This window comes from Larus michahellis, chromosome 8, assembly GCF_964199755.1.
Source record: "Larus michahellis chromosome 8, bLarMic1.1, whole genome shotgun sequence".
Classification (NCBI taxonomy): domain Eukaryota; kingdom Metazoa; phylum Chordata; class Aves; order Charadriiformes; family Laridae; genus Larus; species Larus michahellis.
In genome coordinates this window covers 4876598-4895362 of record NC_133903.1, presented here as the reverse complement: position 1 = coordinate 4895362, position 18765 = coordinate 4876598, and the positions used below count along the sequence as shown (strand labels likewise).

Genomic DNA, 18765 nt, shown 5'->3' with positions numbered 1-18765 from the left:
CTGCTTGGTTCCGGATTAAGATGGCATAAAGACAACAGCTCTGCTCCTCTCTTGCTCTACCAGCACGTGCAGTTCAGCCCACCATTTGGGCCACTGCTGTCTCTAATTGCATTGGAGATGGATCCTTGTTATCGACTTCCATTCCTACCATAACAAACCAAATTCCCCCAGACCTTGCTATTAGCGGTTTGAGCAACTTTATTTGTTCTTCTGCTCTGCAGGGAACTCCTTAAAACAAGACACCCGCCATTGGCTGTTTTTCCTGCAGGTGAATTAATCTGCCTTGCATGAGTAATCCTACTTAAAAGAATAGGTTGCCTTGCAAGAATGAGGGAAGCAAGTTTGAAGCATGCTTTTATGCAAGTACTGTAAAAGGCCACATAGTAGTTCATCAGGGGACGCTTCAGCAATAAAATGACAGTTACCGGTAAAGTCCAATAATAAAATAAAGACTAATTTAATAAAGGGATTTTTAACCCATTTAGCAAGGACTAAATTTGGAGTCCTTTCTTCAAGTGATCAGGCACACTATCCTTTCCTAATCCTACTTTCTGTTAATAAGTAAAAGAAAGAAATAGGTGGTAATCTATTCCTTCTGCTTTTATTTTTGTGTTATGGGACAGCACTATTCAATGTAAATAAATTAATTTCAGTAAAATAGTAGGTGAAGCTAGACAAGTAGAGCAGCCTCTGAAAAAAATGCGTTACAGAGTAGCGTATCTCTTGAGACAACAGAAGTCACATGCCTCAACTCATATAATACCAGGTAACACAAACCCTACAGGTTATAATGCAAGAATCCTGCAGTGGCAGGAGGGAGCCACGTGGAATAAGACTCGGCGACCTAAGAGAAGTAAAAGCTGCAGAGACTAGGGTTTATGTAGGAGCCCCGTGTCCCCCTTCAGCGTCCTTAATTTAGTCTTCAGCGTCTCTGATCCATCCTAACAGTCCTCTGTGGGATGGCAATTTAATGTCTAGGAAATCTGGGGTCCAGGCTGACCTGTCCGAAACAGCGGTAGATGGCTGCTCCCTGTTTACTGCTGTATCACTTTGCTTTCCACATTCGGCACAATAAACGTCAACAAAACCTGACACTATTTTATGAACCTGAATGATAAGATTTAAAACCTCTAGAGGTCGGGCTAATGGAGAGCATCTTTCCAGCAGCTGCATTCTGCTGAGTGCGAGTGACACCTGCTGGGTCCTCTTCCCCATAGCCCACCCTTGTCCCACCACGGCGTTTTACCTGCCTAGGATGGTCCTTCTCGGGCCGGTGTGCACTAAATCCTCCAGAAAGACACGTGGGAACACGAAATAAATCTAAGGTGGCTCTTTCCTGTTGCAGGAAGGCAAAAGTTGTCTTTATCTGCACATTACCTCCTCCACCACTCTGGTTATGCAGGTTTGCTTCTACCAGGTATTGAGGACCAGCCTCTTCTTTTGCCTTTGACATCCTTGCAGAGTTGCTGTAGTAAAATGCAGCATATTCCCACCGGGAAAAGTCCTGAGTGGGCGCTGAAATGGGACCACACTATACGTTACTCATCTGTCACCCAACCCCTGTGAAAAATGCAGTCTAACATTCCTCCTCTCGCCTTGAAGCCACCCAGGAAGACTGCAGGAGAGGGCAGGTGACCCCTGGAAGAGGTCCGAGAAGCCCTCACTTCTTACGTTACAATATATGATCACAAATTAAAACGTACGTTGCAGCATATCCTATCTGTGAATGCACATTTACAGTGTTAAGAGTTGCAACTTCTTCCGAACACAGTAGAAAAGGTGCATTTGTGGGACACCAGCAGCCCCCAAAAGGCTGCTGCTGAAGTCTTGTGACAACGCCGACGAAGATTTGTGAATTTTTCTTTCTCTTTTATTTTCTCACCATCTGCAGCCCTGGCAAACGCTTGCACCCAACAACATGAAACGTACGGCGGGGACACTGCAAGGCGCTGGCCTGCCCTGGGGCACTGGAGGACACCAGGCATGAGTCGCCTGATGTCCCTTGAAGAGGGTCCCGGCCGCTGAGGAGACCTGCTGGAGCAAGACAAACCAGGAAAACCCCTCAGCCCTGCGACAGGGCCCCACACGCAGAGCCCTCAATGCAGTGCCCGTGGCAACTGAGGCAGCGTGTGCAGCCCCCACAGGGGAACCGACCGCCTCGGGTGAGGAGACGGGACGGGGACGAGGCGACGCGGGCGTCAACCCCTCCTCAACGGCCCCGTCGCGAGAGGAGAACGGCGCGGCCCAGCCCGCCCCGCCCAACATGGCGCCAAGCCCTGGCCACCCGCCTCAACATCCGGGTTCCCGCCCGACCTTCCTCCCGTCAGCCTCAGCGGCGCCGCCCGCCCCTTCCCGCCTTCCCCCGCGGCGGCGCAGGGCAGCAGCGGCAAGATGGCGCAGCCGCCGGGTGAGTGCGGCCGGCCGCCAAGGTGACCGCGGCTCCCTCCCTTCCCCTCTCCCCTCTGACCGGGCTGTGTCTCTCTCTCTGTGCCGCAGTTCCCCTCAAGGACATGAAGCTGCTGGACGTGAAGCTGGGCCAGCTGCCCACCTGGCTGGCCATGAGAGACTTCACCCCCGGCGGCATCGTGGGGGCCGTGCGAAGAGGTGAGGGGGGCTGAGGGGGACCCGCCGCAGCCCCTCGGCCGGCGGGGAGCTGGAGGGTGTGAATCCCTTCTCCTGAGGGAGCGAGGCAGGTGCACAAGGACAGGGACCTGCTGGAGCGGGTCCAGGGGAGGCCACGGAGATGCTGGGAGGGCTGGAGCCCCTCTGCTGTGAGGACAGGCTGAGAGAGTCGGGGGGGTTCAGTCTGGAGAAAAGAAGGCTCCGGGGAGACCTTATTGCGGCCTTCCAGTACTTGAAGGGGCTACAGGAAAGATGGGGAGGGACTTTCTAGAAGGGCATGTAGCAATAGGATGAGTGGTGATGGCTTCAAGTTGGAAGAGGAGAGATTTAGATTAGATATCAGGAAGAAATTTTTCACTCTGAGGGTGGTGAGCCCCTGGCCCAGGTTGCCCAGAGAAGCTGTGGCTGCCCCGTCCCTGGAGGGGTTCAAGGCCAGGTTGGCTGGGGCTTTGAACAACCAGGTCTGGTGGGAGGTGTCCCTGCCCAGGGCAGGGGGTGGAACTAGATGGTCTTTAAGGTCCCTTCCAGCCCAAACCATTCTGTGATTCTATGAGTACATGGGCATCTCTGGCTCTGGCAAGAAGGACCCAGCAGTACAGGGGCTGTTTCAGGGTGACTTTTGCTTTCCCAGAACAGTGGTGCCTGTAGTGTCTTGTTCTCCCATCTGTAAATGTGTTCCTTGCATGGGCCTTATCCTCCAGAGGTTTTCAGTATTCCTTCTTGTATAAAGAGGAAACATGGTGACCTTACTCCTGAGCCTATTTGCTGAAAATCTTGAGGTTTCCCAACATCACATGTAAATAAAAAAAAAAATGCAATTGATCCCTAAAGATGCTAAGAAAGGACACAGGGCTTTTATAGACTGCTTGGCAAAGGTTTTGACTGATGCCCTTTGCTATAGATAAGGCATTCAGGTAGATTTAAACACAAAATATCAAATGTAAGCATCTACATAAAGTATATGAAAGAATTAGATAATTCCAAAGCAGCTTGAGCTCATGCAAGTCACAATAACGTTTAGGGAAAAACAATATGTGGCTTTTTTTTCCCTTTTTTTTTTTTTTTTTAAGGCTTAGCGCTATAAACTTGTGTTCACCTTGCTTAACTAAGACCCAGGTTGCCTTCTCTTAGACTTGCTTCTGAGACCCTCAGGTGTTTCATTACAAACAATTTCTTGAAGTTCTGCGAAACCAAACTGCTTCTTTCTAACAGAGAAAACCATGCAATTCACTGGGCTTTTACAAAAACAACTTGTCTCCTACACAGGTTATGACAGATACTACAATAAATATATCAATGTAAAGAAAGGGGGCCTGGGTGGTATTTCCATGGTGCTTGCTGGTTACGTTGTCATCAGCTACATCTGGAGCTACAGTCACCTGAGTAAGTAAAAGCAGTATGTATGGCTGAGTGTATAGTGCAGCTTGGAAGATTGCTTGGGGCAATAAAAACAATTAATCTGCTGCTGCTTTTAGAAATAAAATGAAGGACTGTGCTAACCATTGCTGCTTGAATCTGAGATTGTGGGCAAGCAAACTTCTTTTAGCCATGAATGCTTTTAGTAAGTTATCAGATCACTGATATTTGCTTGTCGATGAAGAAAACTTAGATCTTGTTGCCTGTCTGACCCGACAGTACTTAGAAACTACATGCTTAGATTTCTTTTAGAGTGCTTTCTTCCCTGTAATTCCAGGTGTGGTATTTTTTTCTTGTGACTTCAGTGAAATTAACTTGCTCTACTTTGAATTATATAGAACATGACCGCCACAGGAAGTACCACTGAAGTGTGAAGGTGCAGCTCTTGAACAGATTGGCTCCTGGAACAGTTACCCTGACAGAAGACATCAGAAGTATTCATACTAAAATCTGTACCATTATGACCAATAATAAAGTGCATACACTTTACATTTACTGAGCTGACACTCTCATAACTGATTTGTTAATTGTACTGTGCAAGTTGAGTTTGTCGTCTTTAAGAGTTTCCACCCTCAAGGATATGTTCAGAGATGGTTGGGAAAGCGTCTGCCCCTTGGGTTGCATTATGAACTGGGGAAGCTATTATAATTCATTCCTATTTAACTGTTCGATAAAAGTAAAAAGCATTGCGGTGCTTCTTAATAGCTGTTATGTACAGGTTGGACAACTAGCTGAAAGGATATAATATTTTGATTTTAAAGAACAGTACCTGAGCTTTAGGTGGCTTGGTGTGGCCACATTTCTGATTCTCACCTGGGGACTGCAGGTATTTTGGGCAGTTTTCCATCATTGCAGAGCGCTGCCTCAGATGGGGCTGGTTTAGCTTTACGGAGGTTTGCAACTCTCTTTCTGCCACAGGGATTCTAAGGCTTCTTACCTCTGATATCTCTTTCCTGTCAAAACTCTACCCACTTTAATTCCTAAAAGAAGCTGGAAAGTTGTTCTGAATGGGTAAAAGCTTAAGAGACCTTTAACATAACTAAGGTCCATGAAGTTAAGCATAAGGAAAACTTTTGCTTCTTGACTTTAAGTGCAGTGGTGAGAAGTTTAACAGGAGACACTGCATAAGCACAGCCGAAAAGAGCATTGGTGGGTTTGGCCCCAGCCGCTGCCCTTCCTCGCGTGCCCCTCTAAGCAAGCACGTCCCACTGCCACAACGCTCCCTGTCCAGGCCTGCGACTGCAGCGGGGCACTGCAGGTACAGCCTGCGGTATCCTTTTCTGAATAGGAGGGAGAACAAAAAACGCTTGTTACGGGATAAGAAGAATCTCTCAAGAGCTTCAGTGGTTAACAGGGAGGCTTTCACTTTTGGAAAACATCTGTTCAGGTAGCAAAGACCTGAACGCGACAGGGAAGGCAGCCAGACACCAGAGTGTTGCAGTTCCCTTTCCACGTGCCCAGTTAGGCGCAGATCTTGTGTGGCCGCCGTTCAGCCTCTGGGGGCACAACGCGCTACAAAAAAGCGTCTGATGGTCTGTCATACCACTGTCGCTTACAGTTGAAGCTTCTATTGTGACTGACTCCGACTCTCCACAGGGAAATAACCGCAGTCATTCAAACCAACATAGGCTCTCGTCACTTCTCTTAATCTAGTCATATTATCTTGTTCTTAAAAAAAAAAAAAAAAATTCACAGCCAGCTTTTTCCATCAGCACATTTCAATAAAAACAAAGTATAAAGCCAGTCAGCAAATGAGAGATGGGTTAGAATCAATAAGGCTCATATTGTGGGTGCAATTTTTTTTTTTTAATTCACATTTTATCATTGGCCCTTTTGAAATTGTCTTCGCACAAAATGAATGGGGCTTGGCTTGCAAAAATTGCTCTCAGAAGAATGCTCTACCGCTTCTAAAAGCAGTGCTCCATAAGAATATACATCTCCACTCCTTGATCTTCTCTAGGCTATGGAAATACCTGCTCAGTGTGAGCTGGACGACAGGGGGGGCTGAGCCAAGGCTCTTCTATTCCTGCTCTTCAAGCCGTGTTCATTTCCCTCCTCGCTTTTTGCAAATGGAAAATGAGCACAGCTGCCGCTTTCCTACAATCATCGTTCTGCATTGTTTGGCTAACCACAGAGATGCCAATTTATTCTCCCCTTGATCGGTTCTCACCCAGAAGATTAATTTCTAACCTTCAGTATAGCAAGAAGCACAGAAACAAAGCAAGTGGACGAGAGTTTTACAGCCTGATGTAGGTGACGCATTAAGTCAGACACCAGGACGAGCTTACCGACTACAACAGGCTGGACCAGGGAACACAACTTTGCTTTTTATGAGCTACAGGACAGCAGAATCCCTGCATCCTCACTGAAGGGAAGGCATTTCAAGTATTAGTTTTCCCAGTCAGTCTTCCTGCTTCCACAGGGAGGGCTGAAACGCTGCAGGTTCTCCAGAGAGAAGTGGCAGAAGGAAAACACTTTAAAGAAACACTGGCGTTAAGATGCGGTTACGTAGAGCGCTGCACCGGTGAGGGGTTTGCAAATCTATTGGCTTTTAGATCTACCTTTCAGCAGGGCTCAATGAAAATAGGCGGAGGCCAAAATCTATTTTAAAAAGGTTAAAACATAAAAAAAACCCAAACACACACTTGTGGACAATTACAAAAATGTTGCTTAGCAGCAGCCAGCCTCTGACCAGTTCTTTCAGTAATGGCATTAAAAAACAACCTGATTAATAGTTCAAGACATAGTGCTAGGCAGAAACCTTTGCTCAGTGTGTAATAGCTCCCTTGCACTCTTTGTTCTGCTCTGTCACTGTCCACTGAGAAAGGCCAGATGTCCTTTGGTGCATCTGTTGGCATAATGACCTTTTTCACCACACTAAAAGAGAAAGAGAGAGAGGAATTATTACACAGTTACAGGTATTTTTTCCTCTAGCTGCTTTTGTTAAGGTAGCTGGCAACTGTTCTGATATGGAAGCTTTTACGCATATGGAAGTAGCAACATTTAGCAGATGCAGCGAAACACGGTGTCGCAAGGGACACGATTTATGGGTTATTTCCACTCCTTGGAGGAGAAGCTGCTTCTGTGCTGGGAGCAACCCGACGCCGTGTTATTATAACGCACTACAAAGGAGAGAGCTCTCAGCTCATCGCTACAAACAGTGAAGGGCCGTAACACACAGGGAGAATTTCAATGTTTGAGGCTTCCAAGACTACTCTGTGTGATATGCACTATGTCAGAGATACACAGGGACTCTCCTCTGTCTAATTCAGGATAGCTGATGAGGAAAGTGCGTCTGAACAAGAGATTCACAACTTTGCAGCTTGAAAGTACTCAAGCCCAGTGAGAAATGCCAGTATCTGGTGCAACAGCATTCTCCAGATATATAATTTACTTGCAGCTAAAATAATAAGCAGCTATAAAAGGTTTTCAGTGAAACGGAATTCGGCCACTTACTATCACAGTAATTTTTACCCAAACAAGCACCTAAGGCACAGAAGTTGGCATGTACAACGATGGAACTGCCAAAACTGATGGGATGGGAAGATTATTTGCCCTTTTCTGGTGGCTAGGCTTGGGGCTTTTGTGAAAAAATAAACAAAGATGGAAACTCAATTGTGTCAAAGTTTTACTGGTGCTCCTCAATGAGCAACCAAGGTGAATAGCTCATTCCTTGGTTTGACAGCAACGGTGTGCATTTACAGCTGAAACGCTTAACAGCCTTTGCATACTCAATTTCTGTGACTTGCAAGGACCTTCCAGGCTAACAGGAGAGAAGAAAATCTTTCTACAGTCACCAAGCGTAAGCAAATTAACTCCCGAGATAAAACTAATATTAACTTTTGTTTTGAAACATACAGTTTGGCACTCTCCTTTAACTACCACTGTGGTAGGGTTTCCTGTTTATTAGCAGACCAGCACGATCTGTCCTACAGCAGCCTTAATTGTCACAGCAAGTCCACGAGCTGACAAACCAGTGATGCAGAGACCTCATAACTCAATGCTAATTCCCACAAAATGCAATGTCTGTTGAGCAGAGTGCCCGTTTTGTGAGCCTGTTCACACTGTGAAAAAACCTTGTGCAGGACCAACACCCCTCATCACAACAGCCCCTTCCTTTGCCCGCAACAAGTCACCAGCAGCAAAGCAGCATGAGGTAATCCAGGTGACATGCACTCTGTAATTCTTAAATCTAGCACCCTCTGCTTTCCCTCCTCATCCCTTCCCTCTAAATTACCTTGTAGCAAGTGACCTGCTCCAACGGCCGGGGTCCTCTGTTCCCAGTGTTGTTATTTTGAGACTGCATGACTCCGATGACTTGGGGCGTCCTCTGTTGGTTAGGAGAAGAGTTCTGACTCATTAAGGGCATCGAGGATAGAGACCTTTATGGTTGTTATTTTGTTAAAAAGGGAAAAGCGCACCCCACGTATCAAATGACCAATTTTCCTCCCAGTCTGTGTGGGTGCTCTGCCAGCTGGAGCACCAGAGAGAAGAAATCAAGCTCTGGGGCTTACAAAGCTCAGCGATCCTGCTTTTCTCTGGAAGGCAGATTTAAAGAGTAGGTTTAGGCTGCTAAAATATAATTGTCATCACTGAGAGATGTCACGCAGATGACAAAAACTGGCGGATTGCTGCACAACCACGTATGATGTGCTTCTGTGTAACGTGGGAGCGTTCTGTGACTAGATCTCCATGTAAAGTCGGAGCAATTGTAGGGCTTTCATCACTACAACCACCCTCAGGGTTGCTCACTGACTAATTCTTGCATAGCACCCTCCCTTCCAGGCAGTGCCCCAAGCAACAGAACTGCCAACAGAACACCCTGGTCCCGGTCCAAGGCAGCAGCAGTCTGTTGTGATCAGACAGTGGACATGAGAGGGCCGGGAGGAGGGGAGTGAAGGGACAGTGCTTTGTGTTCATTAGGATTTGTCTCCGAATTCTTAATTGCAAAAAAGTATCACACCCAGTTGTAAAATAGGAAAGGTTTTCCCTCATTGAATATTTCTCCAAGGCTCTGCAGCAAGCCGGATCCAAGAGCCCGGGTGTCCAGTTCTGACCACTAGACAATACACCCTCTTTTAAAGCACTGGGAAGTGTTTTGAGGGTGAGCACGTAGGGGAGGCGGGGAAATTGTGTACCTTTTGCTGTGTTTGTGTCGGTTGAGGCAGTGGTGGTTGCTCTGTGGTTCCCATTGGCAGTTCAAACCGAGGGCTGGTTTAGACGGAAAACAAGAAAATTGATTCTCAAATCATATGCCCACATTTGACCAGCCACTCAGTCAAGTAACTCCCAACAACAAAACAAATATTCAGCCAATTCAATTTGGCTCACAGGAAAACAGACCTCTCCCTCCCCACTTATCTTTGCATTCGGACACTCAGCAATTACATACACAAAAATGACAACTCAGTACGTAGTATATCCCTCTACCTGTGAAGTCTTCTGGAAATATAAATCCCTGTGATCCCACTGCACTGATGGCATCTGATCACCACCCCAGAGTCTTACTGGTAACTCCCCAAAGAGGCCCTGCCCCGTATCCTCAAATTGGTACAACAAACCAAACGTTGGCCAAATCTCCAAAGCCATTGGGAAGCACTGGAGCACCCTCACTTGACGTATACCGGATTACAAGGGAAACACAAGATTGCAGGACAAGGCTGGGAGCATACTCACTGCATGAATTTACAGGTAGGCCCCTCTGGACAGAATCCTACTAGGTAATTCACACAAATGACTCTTCGAGTGTGCCGGTGTCTGCAGAGAGGACCTGCAACACAAAGCTCAGTAGTTCATGTTTCATATAAACGTACACCAGGACCCAGTAGTAGCAAGCACACAAGCAGATCACGCAAAGAAAGAACAGCAACACCCTACCCTTGATTTATAGCCACAGAAGCTGCAACTGCACGACATACATACCATGTTTACAGAAGCCTCTGTCATACCAGGGACAGTCTTTGATCTTAGACTCCGGGTCAATGTGCAAGAATGGACATTCTTTGTTACTGCATTCCCCTGTACCAAAGGCAAACGCACCTCTCAGTCAATTGTGCAGGTTCGAGATCAAATGACTCGCAAAACATTACCTGGATCACGTAGCTCCCACAAAACTGTTACCAACATTTATAAGTTCAGGCACAACAGTCTTACTGCCTGCCTTAACCTAGATGAAGAACATCGAGGGCTCACCACCGGTCAATAAAGTGCTACCAGACTGGATTATTTATGTGTGCTTTTAAAAACAATGCGGAAACTGAATTTGAAAGAGCAGTCATGATAACAAAAACCAAACATTTAGTGCACCAGAAGTGTGGAGAAACTACAAATTGCGCACTAACCTCAATCCAAGGAAACCTACAAGACTGTAAGTTTCTGACAGCAAGTTGCCTCATTATGTCCAGATCTCCAGAGCTGGAAAGCAAGTGCATAAAAGTTTTGCACTCCCATGCCCTCTGCTGCTCACCAACTTCCCAAAATACGAGTCATGCAAAGACCAACTGCTCAGCCTACTCATCTCATACCCAAAACAGAACATAAGGTATAAAACCCAGCAAAAACTTGAACTTCCCCCCTCTTCCCGCAAGGGACAAACTCTTGAGAGAAAAGACATCTACAATACGTCACAAATTTAGGGGGATAATAAGGCGAAGGACTAAGCAGACCTGAAAAAATTACAATCTAACAACATCATCCGACACAGAAAAACTGTGGTGCTCTGAAGACAGATGAGAGGGATGCACCAGGATCCTCTTCACCAGACTCCCACGCCAGCAAGGAATGCTAAGTAGGAGCTACAATGCTCCTTACCAAATTTGGAGTAGAAGTAACACTCAGGCATCTTGGTCATGTCATACTCGTGCAGAAACTCGCACTGGTCTCCCTTTTTGCACAGTCCTCGTAGCCAGTGTTTGCAAACAACTGTCTTTTCCCCACTGATGTGCCGGAACGGGCACATGCCCCCTGCAGAAGGATGGGGCAAGGAGAAGGAAAAAAAGAGCAATTAACGTCTGCGGCACAAGAAGGCACAGGGCAACAAAACCACTTCGTTCCCCTCTGCAAGAGCAGTTTCAGAACACATCACTCTTTCTTATGAATTTAGCCTTTAGTGGCAATGGCCACTTGGGACAAATCTTATGTTACCCTCTGATGAGCTACGCAACTTAAGTCTCCAGCTCTTAACTCTGGCAACCACAAACCACAGCAACAAATACAGGCACATCCACAGCGAGGTCCACTTGCAATAAGTTTGACCTTTCCTTCACAGGTAGCTTTGCTTATTCACCTCCCAACTTCTTCTAAAAATACCATTATTTCACAATTGATGCAGTTATTCCAATGTCCTTAATTTTTATCCTCTGTCTCTACCTCATCTTTACAAAAAAGAAGAGTACCAGAGCCAGTGCTAGAACATCTAGTTTCCTCCCTCCCCCTCAATGAGTACAGTTGTATTGGAAATATTACTTGCCTTTTCCACAGGCCGCTTTTAAAAAAAATTCACAGACAGCCGCGCCCGATTCTGTAGAGAGAACAACAAAAAAAAACCATACTTAATTTTGTGGCAACTTTTAAAATATTTCCTTCCCCAGAAAGACAATCTGGTCCTCAACATCCAAAGAAAAGCAGGGTTTTGGTCTCAGGAATTTACTTTCCTGCATAAGTTCCTTGTTCAAGTCTGGCCCTCGCAAATATCTATGTTCTTCTTGGGCAACACCACGGGGAATTTTCAGAGATTTGTCAGAGCTTGTTTTGCTTTTCAGATATTTAGGTTTAATTGACTGGGTTTTCCTCTGCTGTTCAGTCAAACATGTCAGTGAACCCTGTATTTACAGTACTGGCAGAACTTGACCAGAACAGACTGAGACCATTCACGTCTTATCCCTTGCTGATCCTGACCAACAGGAATCACAACATTTGAGGGAGTAAAACACAAGTTTAGTAGCCCAGCCAGAAAACTTCAGCAAACTACGAGTCTCCCAAAACTGCCTATGTCAGATTATCAGACTGGAGGAAAAGGTTCAGAGTCCAGGCCACGCATATACCTAAAGATGAAGTCTCCCTGACTAAAATGCCTCATCTATTCAAGGGGAATGAAAAATAAAATAAAGCACTGTGCAGGAAAGTGATGCTTATTCACAATAATGCCTCAACTTTCATTTTCCAGCCTGCCTGGGTACTAGGCTCATAGAATTGTCTAAGCTAGAAGGGACCTTTCAGATCCTTGAGTCCAACCATTAACCCAACACTGACCAAAACCACCATTAACCATGTCCCTCAGCACCACGTCTACCCATCTTTTAAATACCTCCAGGGATAGCAATTCCACCACTTCCCTGGGGAGCCTGTTACAATGCTTGATAATGCTTTCAGTGTAGAAATATCTCCTAATATCCAATCTAAACCTCCCCTGGCACAACTTGAGGCCATTTCTTGTCCTATTACTTGTCACTTGGGAGAAGAGATCAACCCCACCTCACTACACCCTCCTTTCAGGTAGTTGTAGAGAGTGATTGGGCCTCCCCTCAGCCTTCTTTTCTCCAGACTAAACAAGCCCATTTTCCCCAGATGCTGATCATAAGACTTGTTCTCTAGCATGTTCCAGCACCTCAGTATCTTTCTTGTAGCGATGGGGCCCAAAACTGAGTACAGTATTCAAAGTGGGGCCTCACCAGTGCCGAATACAGGGGGATGATCACTGCCCCAAGTCCTGCTGGCCGCACTATTCCTGATACAGGCCAGGATGCTGTTGACCTTCTTGGCCACCTGGGCACACTGATGACTCTCATTCAGCCGGCTGTCGACAAACACCCCCAGGTCATTTTCCACCAGGCAGCTCTCCAGCCACTCTGCCCTAAGCCTGTTGCATTCATGGGGTTGTTGTGACCCAAGTGCAGGACCTGGCACTTGGCCTTGTTGAACCTCATGCCACTGGCCACAGCCCAGCCTGTCCAGCCTCGATCCAGCCTTCCAGATCCTTCCGTAGAGCCTTCCTACGCTCCAGCAGATACACACTCCTGCCCAACTTGGTGTCGTCTGGGGACTGACTGAGGGTGCCCTCAATCCCCTTGTCCAGGTCGTTGATAAAGATATTTAACAGAACTGGCCCATTACTAAACCCTGGGGAACACCACTTGTGACCAGCCACCAACTGGCTTTAACTCCATTCACCACAAACTACCATACTAACTGCAGCTTTCAGAGAAGGAAAAACATCTAGATTAAGACAGAAAACCCACAGTGAAAGCAGAAGCAGGGTGTAGCTAAGGATAAGAGCTCAGCGAAGCGCTCAGGCCCTCGGAAACCCCCCTCCCGCCCTCCCCAGCCCCCTCAGCCAAACCCGGGCTCCCCCCGGGCGCGTGCCCTAAGGCGGCCCCAGCCCCGCGGGCGGCTCCGGGGACAGGGGACGAAAGCCATCCCCGAGCACCCCGGGCAGGCGGAAGAGGGAGCCCACACGCACTGTCCATGCCGGGGAAGGGCAGCGGCTGCGCCCCCAGCTGCTGCTCCACAGCCAGCTCCAGGTCGAACTTGATGTGGTCCACGCTGGCGATGAGCTCCTGCATGGTGGCGGCTGGGGGGCGGCGGCAGCGGGAAGGAAGGGGAGGTATGGTGGTGGGCGGGGGGGCCGCGGGCGGCCGGGGCCGGGCTGGCCCGGCCCGCCCCGCTCCGCTCCGCGCCGGCAGCGCCTGAGGAGAGGGGAGGCGGCGGCGGCAGCTCCTCGCCGCCCCGCGCCGCCCGCCCGCGGAATGCCGGGAGGCACCTCTGACCCCGCCGCCCAGCGGGCAGCGCGCGGGATTCCGCCAATCGCAGCGCGCCGCTCGGCCCCGCTCCCGCCCCTTCCGGCCGCGCAGGCGCGGTGGCTGAGGGGAGGGCGGTGGGGCCGGTGGCCGCTCCGCCCGCCCGGTGGCCACGGGCGCATCATGAGGGCGGCGCGGCTCCTCCTCCTTCCCCAGCTGGGGCCGCTCGCCTCGTGGTGCCGCTGGGCAGCCCCCGAGCGGGCAGGGAAGGCCCCGAGCAGGCAGGGGCCGCCGCCGGCCCGAAGGCCGTTCAGCGCCTCACAGGCCTTCTGCAGGCTGCCCGGTGGCCACCCGAGAGAGACAGATGCGGGCAGCTGCGCTGAAGCTGTTGGGGAGGAGAAGGAGGAGGATGACGACGAAGGCGTGGAGTTCGGGACGCTGTCTAATAAATTCTCTTCTAGAAAATATTATCACAAAACCACATCGCGCTTTCAGAATTTAAAGCTTCAAGAAGAGGGAGAGGAAGATCTGGAAAGAAAACCTCGACGCGGCCCTAGGAACACTCCGTACTGGTACTTCTTAAAATGCAAGGCCCTCATCAAAGATGACAAGGTCTGTTCCCTGCTCTTCACTTATTTGTTTTCTAATAGTATTGATGAAAAATACAATTCTGTCCCATCTGTATCATCCTGTCATTTACTATCTTTACGTAAAGAAGTAAAATAAGATTTGTGAGGAATCCCGTGCTCTGTCTTTTCTACCACATCCTGCCCACAGCTGCATATATTAATATCCATTGAAATTGATTCTGTTGCTGCCTCATCATGGATTTTCCTCTTCCCTGTAGCTGGCGGAGGCTCTGGAGCTGTTTGAGGTGCAGATGCTGAAGGAAGAGCGTGTGCGGCCAGAAGAAAGCAATTACACTGTTCTAATTGGCGGCTGTGGCAGGGTTGGCTATGTGAAAAAGGCGTTCAGGCTCTACAATGATGTAGGTTTACGTTCTCTTCTCTCTCAAACCTTCATTACATTTTGTAAGATAAAACTGTTTCACATTACTTTGTCTCCAAAATGCCTTTGCATTAGTGTTTGCACCTTTTTAGCCTGAAACTCTTAAAAACAAGTTAAGAAATTCTAGAATTCCTTTCCTAAAAAGCCAGTTCAAATTCTTCTTCGCTTCTCTTAGATGAAAAAGCGAGGCTTAACTCCCACTGAGGCCACTTACACAGCCCTGTTCAATGCCTGTGCCGAATCGCCGTGGAAAGACTCAGGCCTGCAGAGCGCTCTCAAACTACGTCAGCAGCTAAAGAGCAAAAATGAAGAGCTGAACCTGATCACTTACCATGCACTGCTGAAAGTCTGTGCCCTGTGCTCAGATCTCAGGATGTGCTTTGATGTACTGAAGGTAAAGACGTGACTTTTCTCGTATTACGGGTAGTCTGCTCTGGGTAAAGCTCCTGAAGTTGTTATATTGCATAGACTTTTTTATTTCATTTCCAGCAGAAGTAATTAGACATCATGTGTTTATATTTCATTGATCCTTGGTCTCATACAATGGAATTGTATTGGTACATACCAAACATTAAGTGCATAAGAGGAGGCAGCTGCAGAGGCTGGTTTTAAAACTCTGGTCAGGTGCGTCAAAGACTTATCGAACAAAGTTTTTGTGGAGTTTGCAGCTACTGTGTCTGTCTGTTCCTCATTTTGAAGGATGTTGATATATTGATACCTTGCTCCTTTTAGAGCTCTTACAGCAGCTTTTCTCAGAAGGGCCTGTCTGGGAGTAGCTAAAAGGATTACTGGTCCTGCCCCGAAATTCCCTGTAGCTCCCATCAGGGAAAAGCTAGGATCTGCACAGGCATTTTGGGGCTCTTTTTCTCCTGGAGCGATCATTCTGCTCAAAGCTCTGGGAGTTCACCCAATGCTTTGCTGCTGCTGCATCCCCAGAAGATGATAGCGGTATTTGAGCTTCGCAGCCAGCTGCGACAGACTGTTTGGGTAACTGCGAAGTTCAATGCTCTCTCTGCTCTTCTAGGAAATCGTGCACAAGGGCCATGTTCTCACAGCCGAGACCTTCAGCTTCATTCTCATGAGCTGCATAAAGGACAGCGAAAATGGCTTCCGATACGCCTTACAGGTATGTCTTCTTGTTCTAAGCGGGGAGAAAAAAGCAAGTTCTGCATGGTAACTCGTCACTTGAACACGTGGAAGGCAGCAGGTTACTCAGAGCTGATGAAGTAGGAGGAGTTCAGCTCCTCCTAGGACAAGTTCTGTAAACCAGACTTTCACTGTAATACCACATATATCTGGTGTTATCTTCCCCTCTTCAGGTTTGGAAACAAATGACTAAACTTGGAATAAAGGCTGACAGCCACATTTACAATTTGATGCTGCGTGCTGCCAGAGACTGTGGAATAGGTGATCCGGTCGTGGCTTCTGAACTCCTGCTCAGACCCAGCAATGAGAACTCATCTCAGCTAAGGCTTGCACCAGGGAGGCAGAAGGAAAAGGTGAAAAATCAGAAGAAGAAGGAATTGGAGGGTGTGGCTGCTGTCCAGCTGGATGTGGAAGCTTTGGAAAAGCAATTCTTTCAGGAGAGTTCAGTGAAGCCTGAAGAACTGATCCAGCTACCAAATAAAGATGCAGTTCGGGCTGAAACAGAACCAGCTGCTCTTGACAGCCCCAGTGTAGCTCACAGCAGGACTGGAGCATTGATGACGAGAGGCCAGAACAATATGGAGCCCGAACGAGCACACCTAAGCCAGAAGCAGCATTTCTGCAACCTGCCCAACTTGCTGGATTCCAGGATGCCTGGCACAGCTGTGGTTTCCCTGGGGACAGTGGCCACACCGTCTGATCGACTAGCTTTAATGGGGGATGTGGAGGGCTTCTTGAATAAAATGAAAGAGGACAATGCAGAACCCAACATTAAAACGTTTACATTACTGGCCGAGCTGGTGGAACCCCAAAGCCCCTCAGAATCCTCTTTGCTGGCACTCCTAGATGATCATAAAGTGAAAGTAGATGTGACCTTCTTTAACACTTTAATAAGGAAGAAAAGTAAACAGGGAGACCTGGAAGGAGCAAAGGTAAGAAAAAAAACACCTCAGAACCAGCCCTGTCACCATCTCCTTGTCTCAGGCCTCGAGCAGTACCTGCGTTTTGCTGTGAGACCTGTTTCTCTATCCACAGTAGAAACTGAGGATCTCACACTGTTTCCCATAAACCAGTGTTCAGGTTAATTTCTTAGTATTATGGATTCTGTTCTGGCATCTTTAGCTCTCTGTCTGGAAAGCTACAGTGAGACTTTTTGGAAACTGATGTCAACGCTTGTATCTTGCAGAGCATGCTGCCAGCTCTAGTGAAGAGGGGACTGTCACCTAACCTCCAGACTTTTTGTAGCCTGGCAATCGCTTGCCACCGAGAGAAGGATGGACTGCAGTTACTCTCAGATTTGAAGGTAATAAGCTCTGCTGCTTAGGGTTCGAGCTGCCGGAAGAGGCAAAGTGAAGCGTTAATGCATATAAAAAGACCTGCCAAGGTTTCTGTGGTGAGTGATTGTATTCTAACTCCAAAAACATGCAACTCTAGAGGTGCCAGCTTAGGTGGGCTGTCCTAGACGTGCGCTGGGAAGAGAGGGCTCATGGGAAGGGGTGTGCTGACGCTGGAGAGGCTGCTACACTGGAGCGAGAGCCTTGCTCCTTGTGTAGAAAGTACCCATGTGCCTTTTCCTTCGAATAGTCCTGCGCTAATCAGCAGATAAACATGTCTAACTGCAGCGTTTGTTGTTTCTAGAGGTCTGGAGTAACTCCTAACAAGTACATCTACAGCACCCTCATTGCTGCTGCTGCGAGGCAGCTGGATTACAGTTACCTCACAGAGATCCTGCGAGACATGAGGAATAATCAAGTGCCTCCCAATGAAGTTATCATACGCCAGCTGGAGTTTGCAGCACAGTACCCTCCGAAATTTGACAGGGTAAGTAGCCAGGACCGGTCACGCTGTGAAGGTGTCACAGAAGACACCAGTAAGAGTGGAGAAACATAGACGTCTTTTCCTCTGAGTTTGTCTGATTGGGCCGACAGTTACTTGAGCTGTTTCTTTAGTAGCAGCTATTGCATGCTAGTACTGAAGTCAGCTCTCTTCTAATAGAAACTTGTTTTGTTGCGTTTCTGTTTGCAGTATAAGTCAAAGAACCCGTACCTGGAGAAAATTGATGGTTTCCGCGGCTACTACTATCGGTGGTTAAAAGTAATGGCAGGAGAGGAGACCCCCCACCCCTGGGAAAAATACAGAACAGCAAAACGTGCGGTGGTAGATGACAACAAAGAAGAGGCTGAGCAGAAGCAGCCAGGGCAGAAGTAGCAGCGAGCAGGATGCTGATGTCCTGCATCTTCCTTGTACTGGAAGAACGTGGAACTTGGTCCCTTAAACTGTCTTGTTGTAAAGCTGCTTCTTATTTCCATGAACCCAAGTTCTTGTGGTAACTACATAACAAAATACTTGTCCTTTGTTTTGAGGAGAAGAAAATACATTTCCAGGTCGTTTCCTTAAACTGCAGAGGAGTAGGTAGGCTGTAGTTTAACAAACCCTGTACTAAACAAGGAAGGAGTAAAATCAGATTTAACAGTGGTTTAGCTCAATGCTAGTTTTGTCTCTTTCCTGTGTTCTGTGGGTATCTGGGCACTTAATGTGTGACCTGTAAGTCTCTGTAGGCTGCTGGCATTCCTGAGTGGATCTACATGCTAATTCCAGGTTACAAACCTTAGCAGAGAGTTCTAGTGAACTCTAGCTTCCTTCTACACAGGATCGGGGCAAAGCTTGAATCAGGCCAAGGACTGTATTATTTCCCTTCCGTGCGCCTTTTAAATGCGGTTATTATTTGAGAAAGAGGGATAGCAGCTGCTTAAAAACAACGCTCATTTAGAACACCTGGCAGTATGTAGAGCAACATTCAAACAAACCAACCAACCAAAACACATCTAACAGGAGAAAA

The 18765-nt window shown here is 47.7% G+C and overlaps 3 protein-coding genes across 3 annotated transcripts; 2 read left to right on the top strand and 1 right to left on the bottom strand.

The window, feature by feature from the left end:
- The first annotated feature begins 2302 nt into the window (after positions 1 to 2302).
- ATP5MF (ATP synthase membrane subunit f) lies at positions 2303 to 4537 on the top strand. Its single transcript, XM_074599063.1, has 4 exons — positions 2303 to 2407; positions 2497 to 2604; positions 3889 to 4005; positions 4377 to 4537. The coding sequence occupies exons 1-4, from the start codon at positions 2392 to 2394 to the stop codon at positions 4403 to 4405; spliced, it is 270 nt and encodes an 89-aa protein (XP_074455164.1). The 5' UTR covers positions 2303 to 2391; the 3' UTR covers positions 4406 to 4537.
- A 2075-nt stretch (positions 4538 to 6612) lies between these two features.
- Positions 6613 to 13632, bottom strand: CPSF4 (cleavage and polyadenylation specific factor 4). The gene is made up of 8 exons (XM_074599056.1): positions 13496 to 13632; positions 11507 to 11557; positions 10849 to 11001; positions 9961 to 10056; positions 9715 to 9808; positions 9177 to 9249; positions 8276 to 8368; positions 6613 to 6915 (listed from the first exon to the last, which is right to left on the bottom strand). The coding sequence occupies exons 1-8, from the start codon at positions 13596 to 13598 to the stop codon at positions 6847 to 6849; spliced, it is 732 nt and encodes a 243-aa protein (XP_074455157.1). The 5' UTR covers positions 13599 to 13632; the 3' UTR covers positions 6613 to 6846.
- Positions 13633 to 13781: 149 nt separating this feature from the next.
- On the top strand, positions 13782 to 18401 carry PTCD1 (pentatricopeptide repeat domain 1). The gene is made up of 8 exons (XM_074599054.1): positions 13782 to 14384; positions 14620 to 14760; positions 14956 to 15174; positions 15805 to 15906; positions 16100 to 16858; positions 17113 to 17229; positions 17565 to 17747; positions 17952 to 18401. Exons 1-8 carry the CDS (start codon positions 13782 to 13784, stop codon positions 18132 to 18134), a joined length of 2307 nt encoding a protein of 768 aa, XP_074455155.1. The 3' UTR covers positions 18135 to 18401.
- Positions 18402 to 18765: the final 364 nt, after the last annotated feature.

What these genes read in the sequence shown, in the direction of transcription:
- ATP5MF (XM_074599063.1), top strand. An exon ending in CGTGGGGGCCGTGCGAAGAG is followed by an intron (nt 2,605 to 3,888) that starts GTGAGGGGGGCT and finishes TCTCCTACACAG; the next exon opens with GTTATGACAGATACTACAAT. An exon ending in CTGGAGCTACAGTCACCTGA is followed by an intron (nt 4,006 to 4,376) that starts GTAAGTAAAAGC and finishes TGAATTATATAG; the next exon opens with AACATGACCGCCACAGGAAG.
- CPSF4 (XM_074599056.1), bottom strand. Translation starts at nt 13,598, where the DNA reads ATGCAGGAGCTCATCGCCAGCGTGGACCACATCAAGTTCGACCTGGAG. An exon ending in TTACTTCTACTCCAAATTTG is followed by an intron (nt 10,057 to 10,848) that starts GTAAGGAGCATT and finishes CCTTTGGTACAG; the next exon opens with GGGAATGCAGTAACAAAGAA. An exon ending in CCTACCTGTAAATTCATGCA is followed by an intron (nt 9,250 to 9,714) that starts GTGAGTATGCTC and finishes CGTCTAAACCAG; the next exon opens with CCCTCGGTTTGAACTGCCAA.
- PTCD1 (XM_074599054.1), top strand. Translation starts at nt 13,782, where the DNA reads ATGCCGGGAGGCACCTCTGACCCCGCCGCCCAGCGGGCAGCGCGCGGG. An exon ending in GCTTCCGATACGCCTTACAG is followed by an intron (nt 15,907 to 16,099) that starts GTATGTCTTCTT and finishes TCCCCTCTTCAG; the next exon opens with GTTTGGAAACAAATGACTAA. An exon ending in AGTTACTCTCAGATTTGAAG is followed by an intron (nt 17,230 to 17,564) that starts GTAATAAGCTCT and finishes TGTTGTTTCTAG; the next exon opens with AGGTCTGGAGTAACTCCTAA.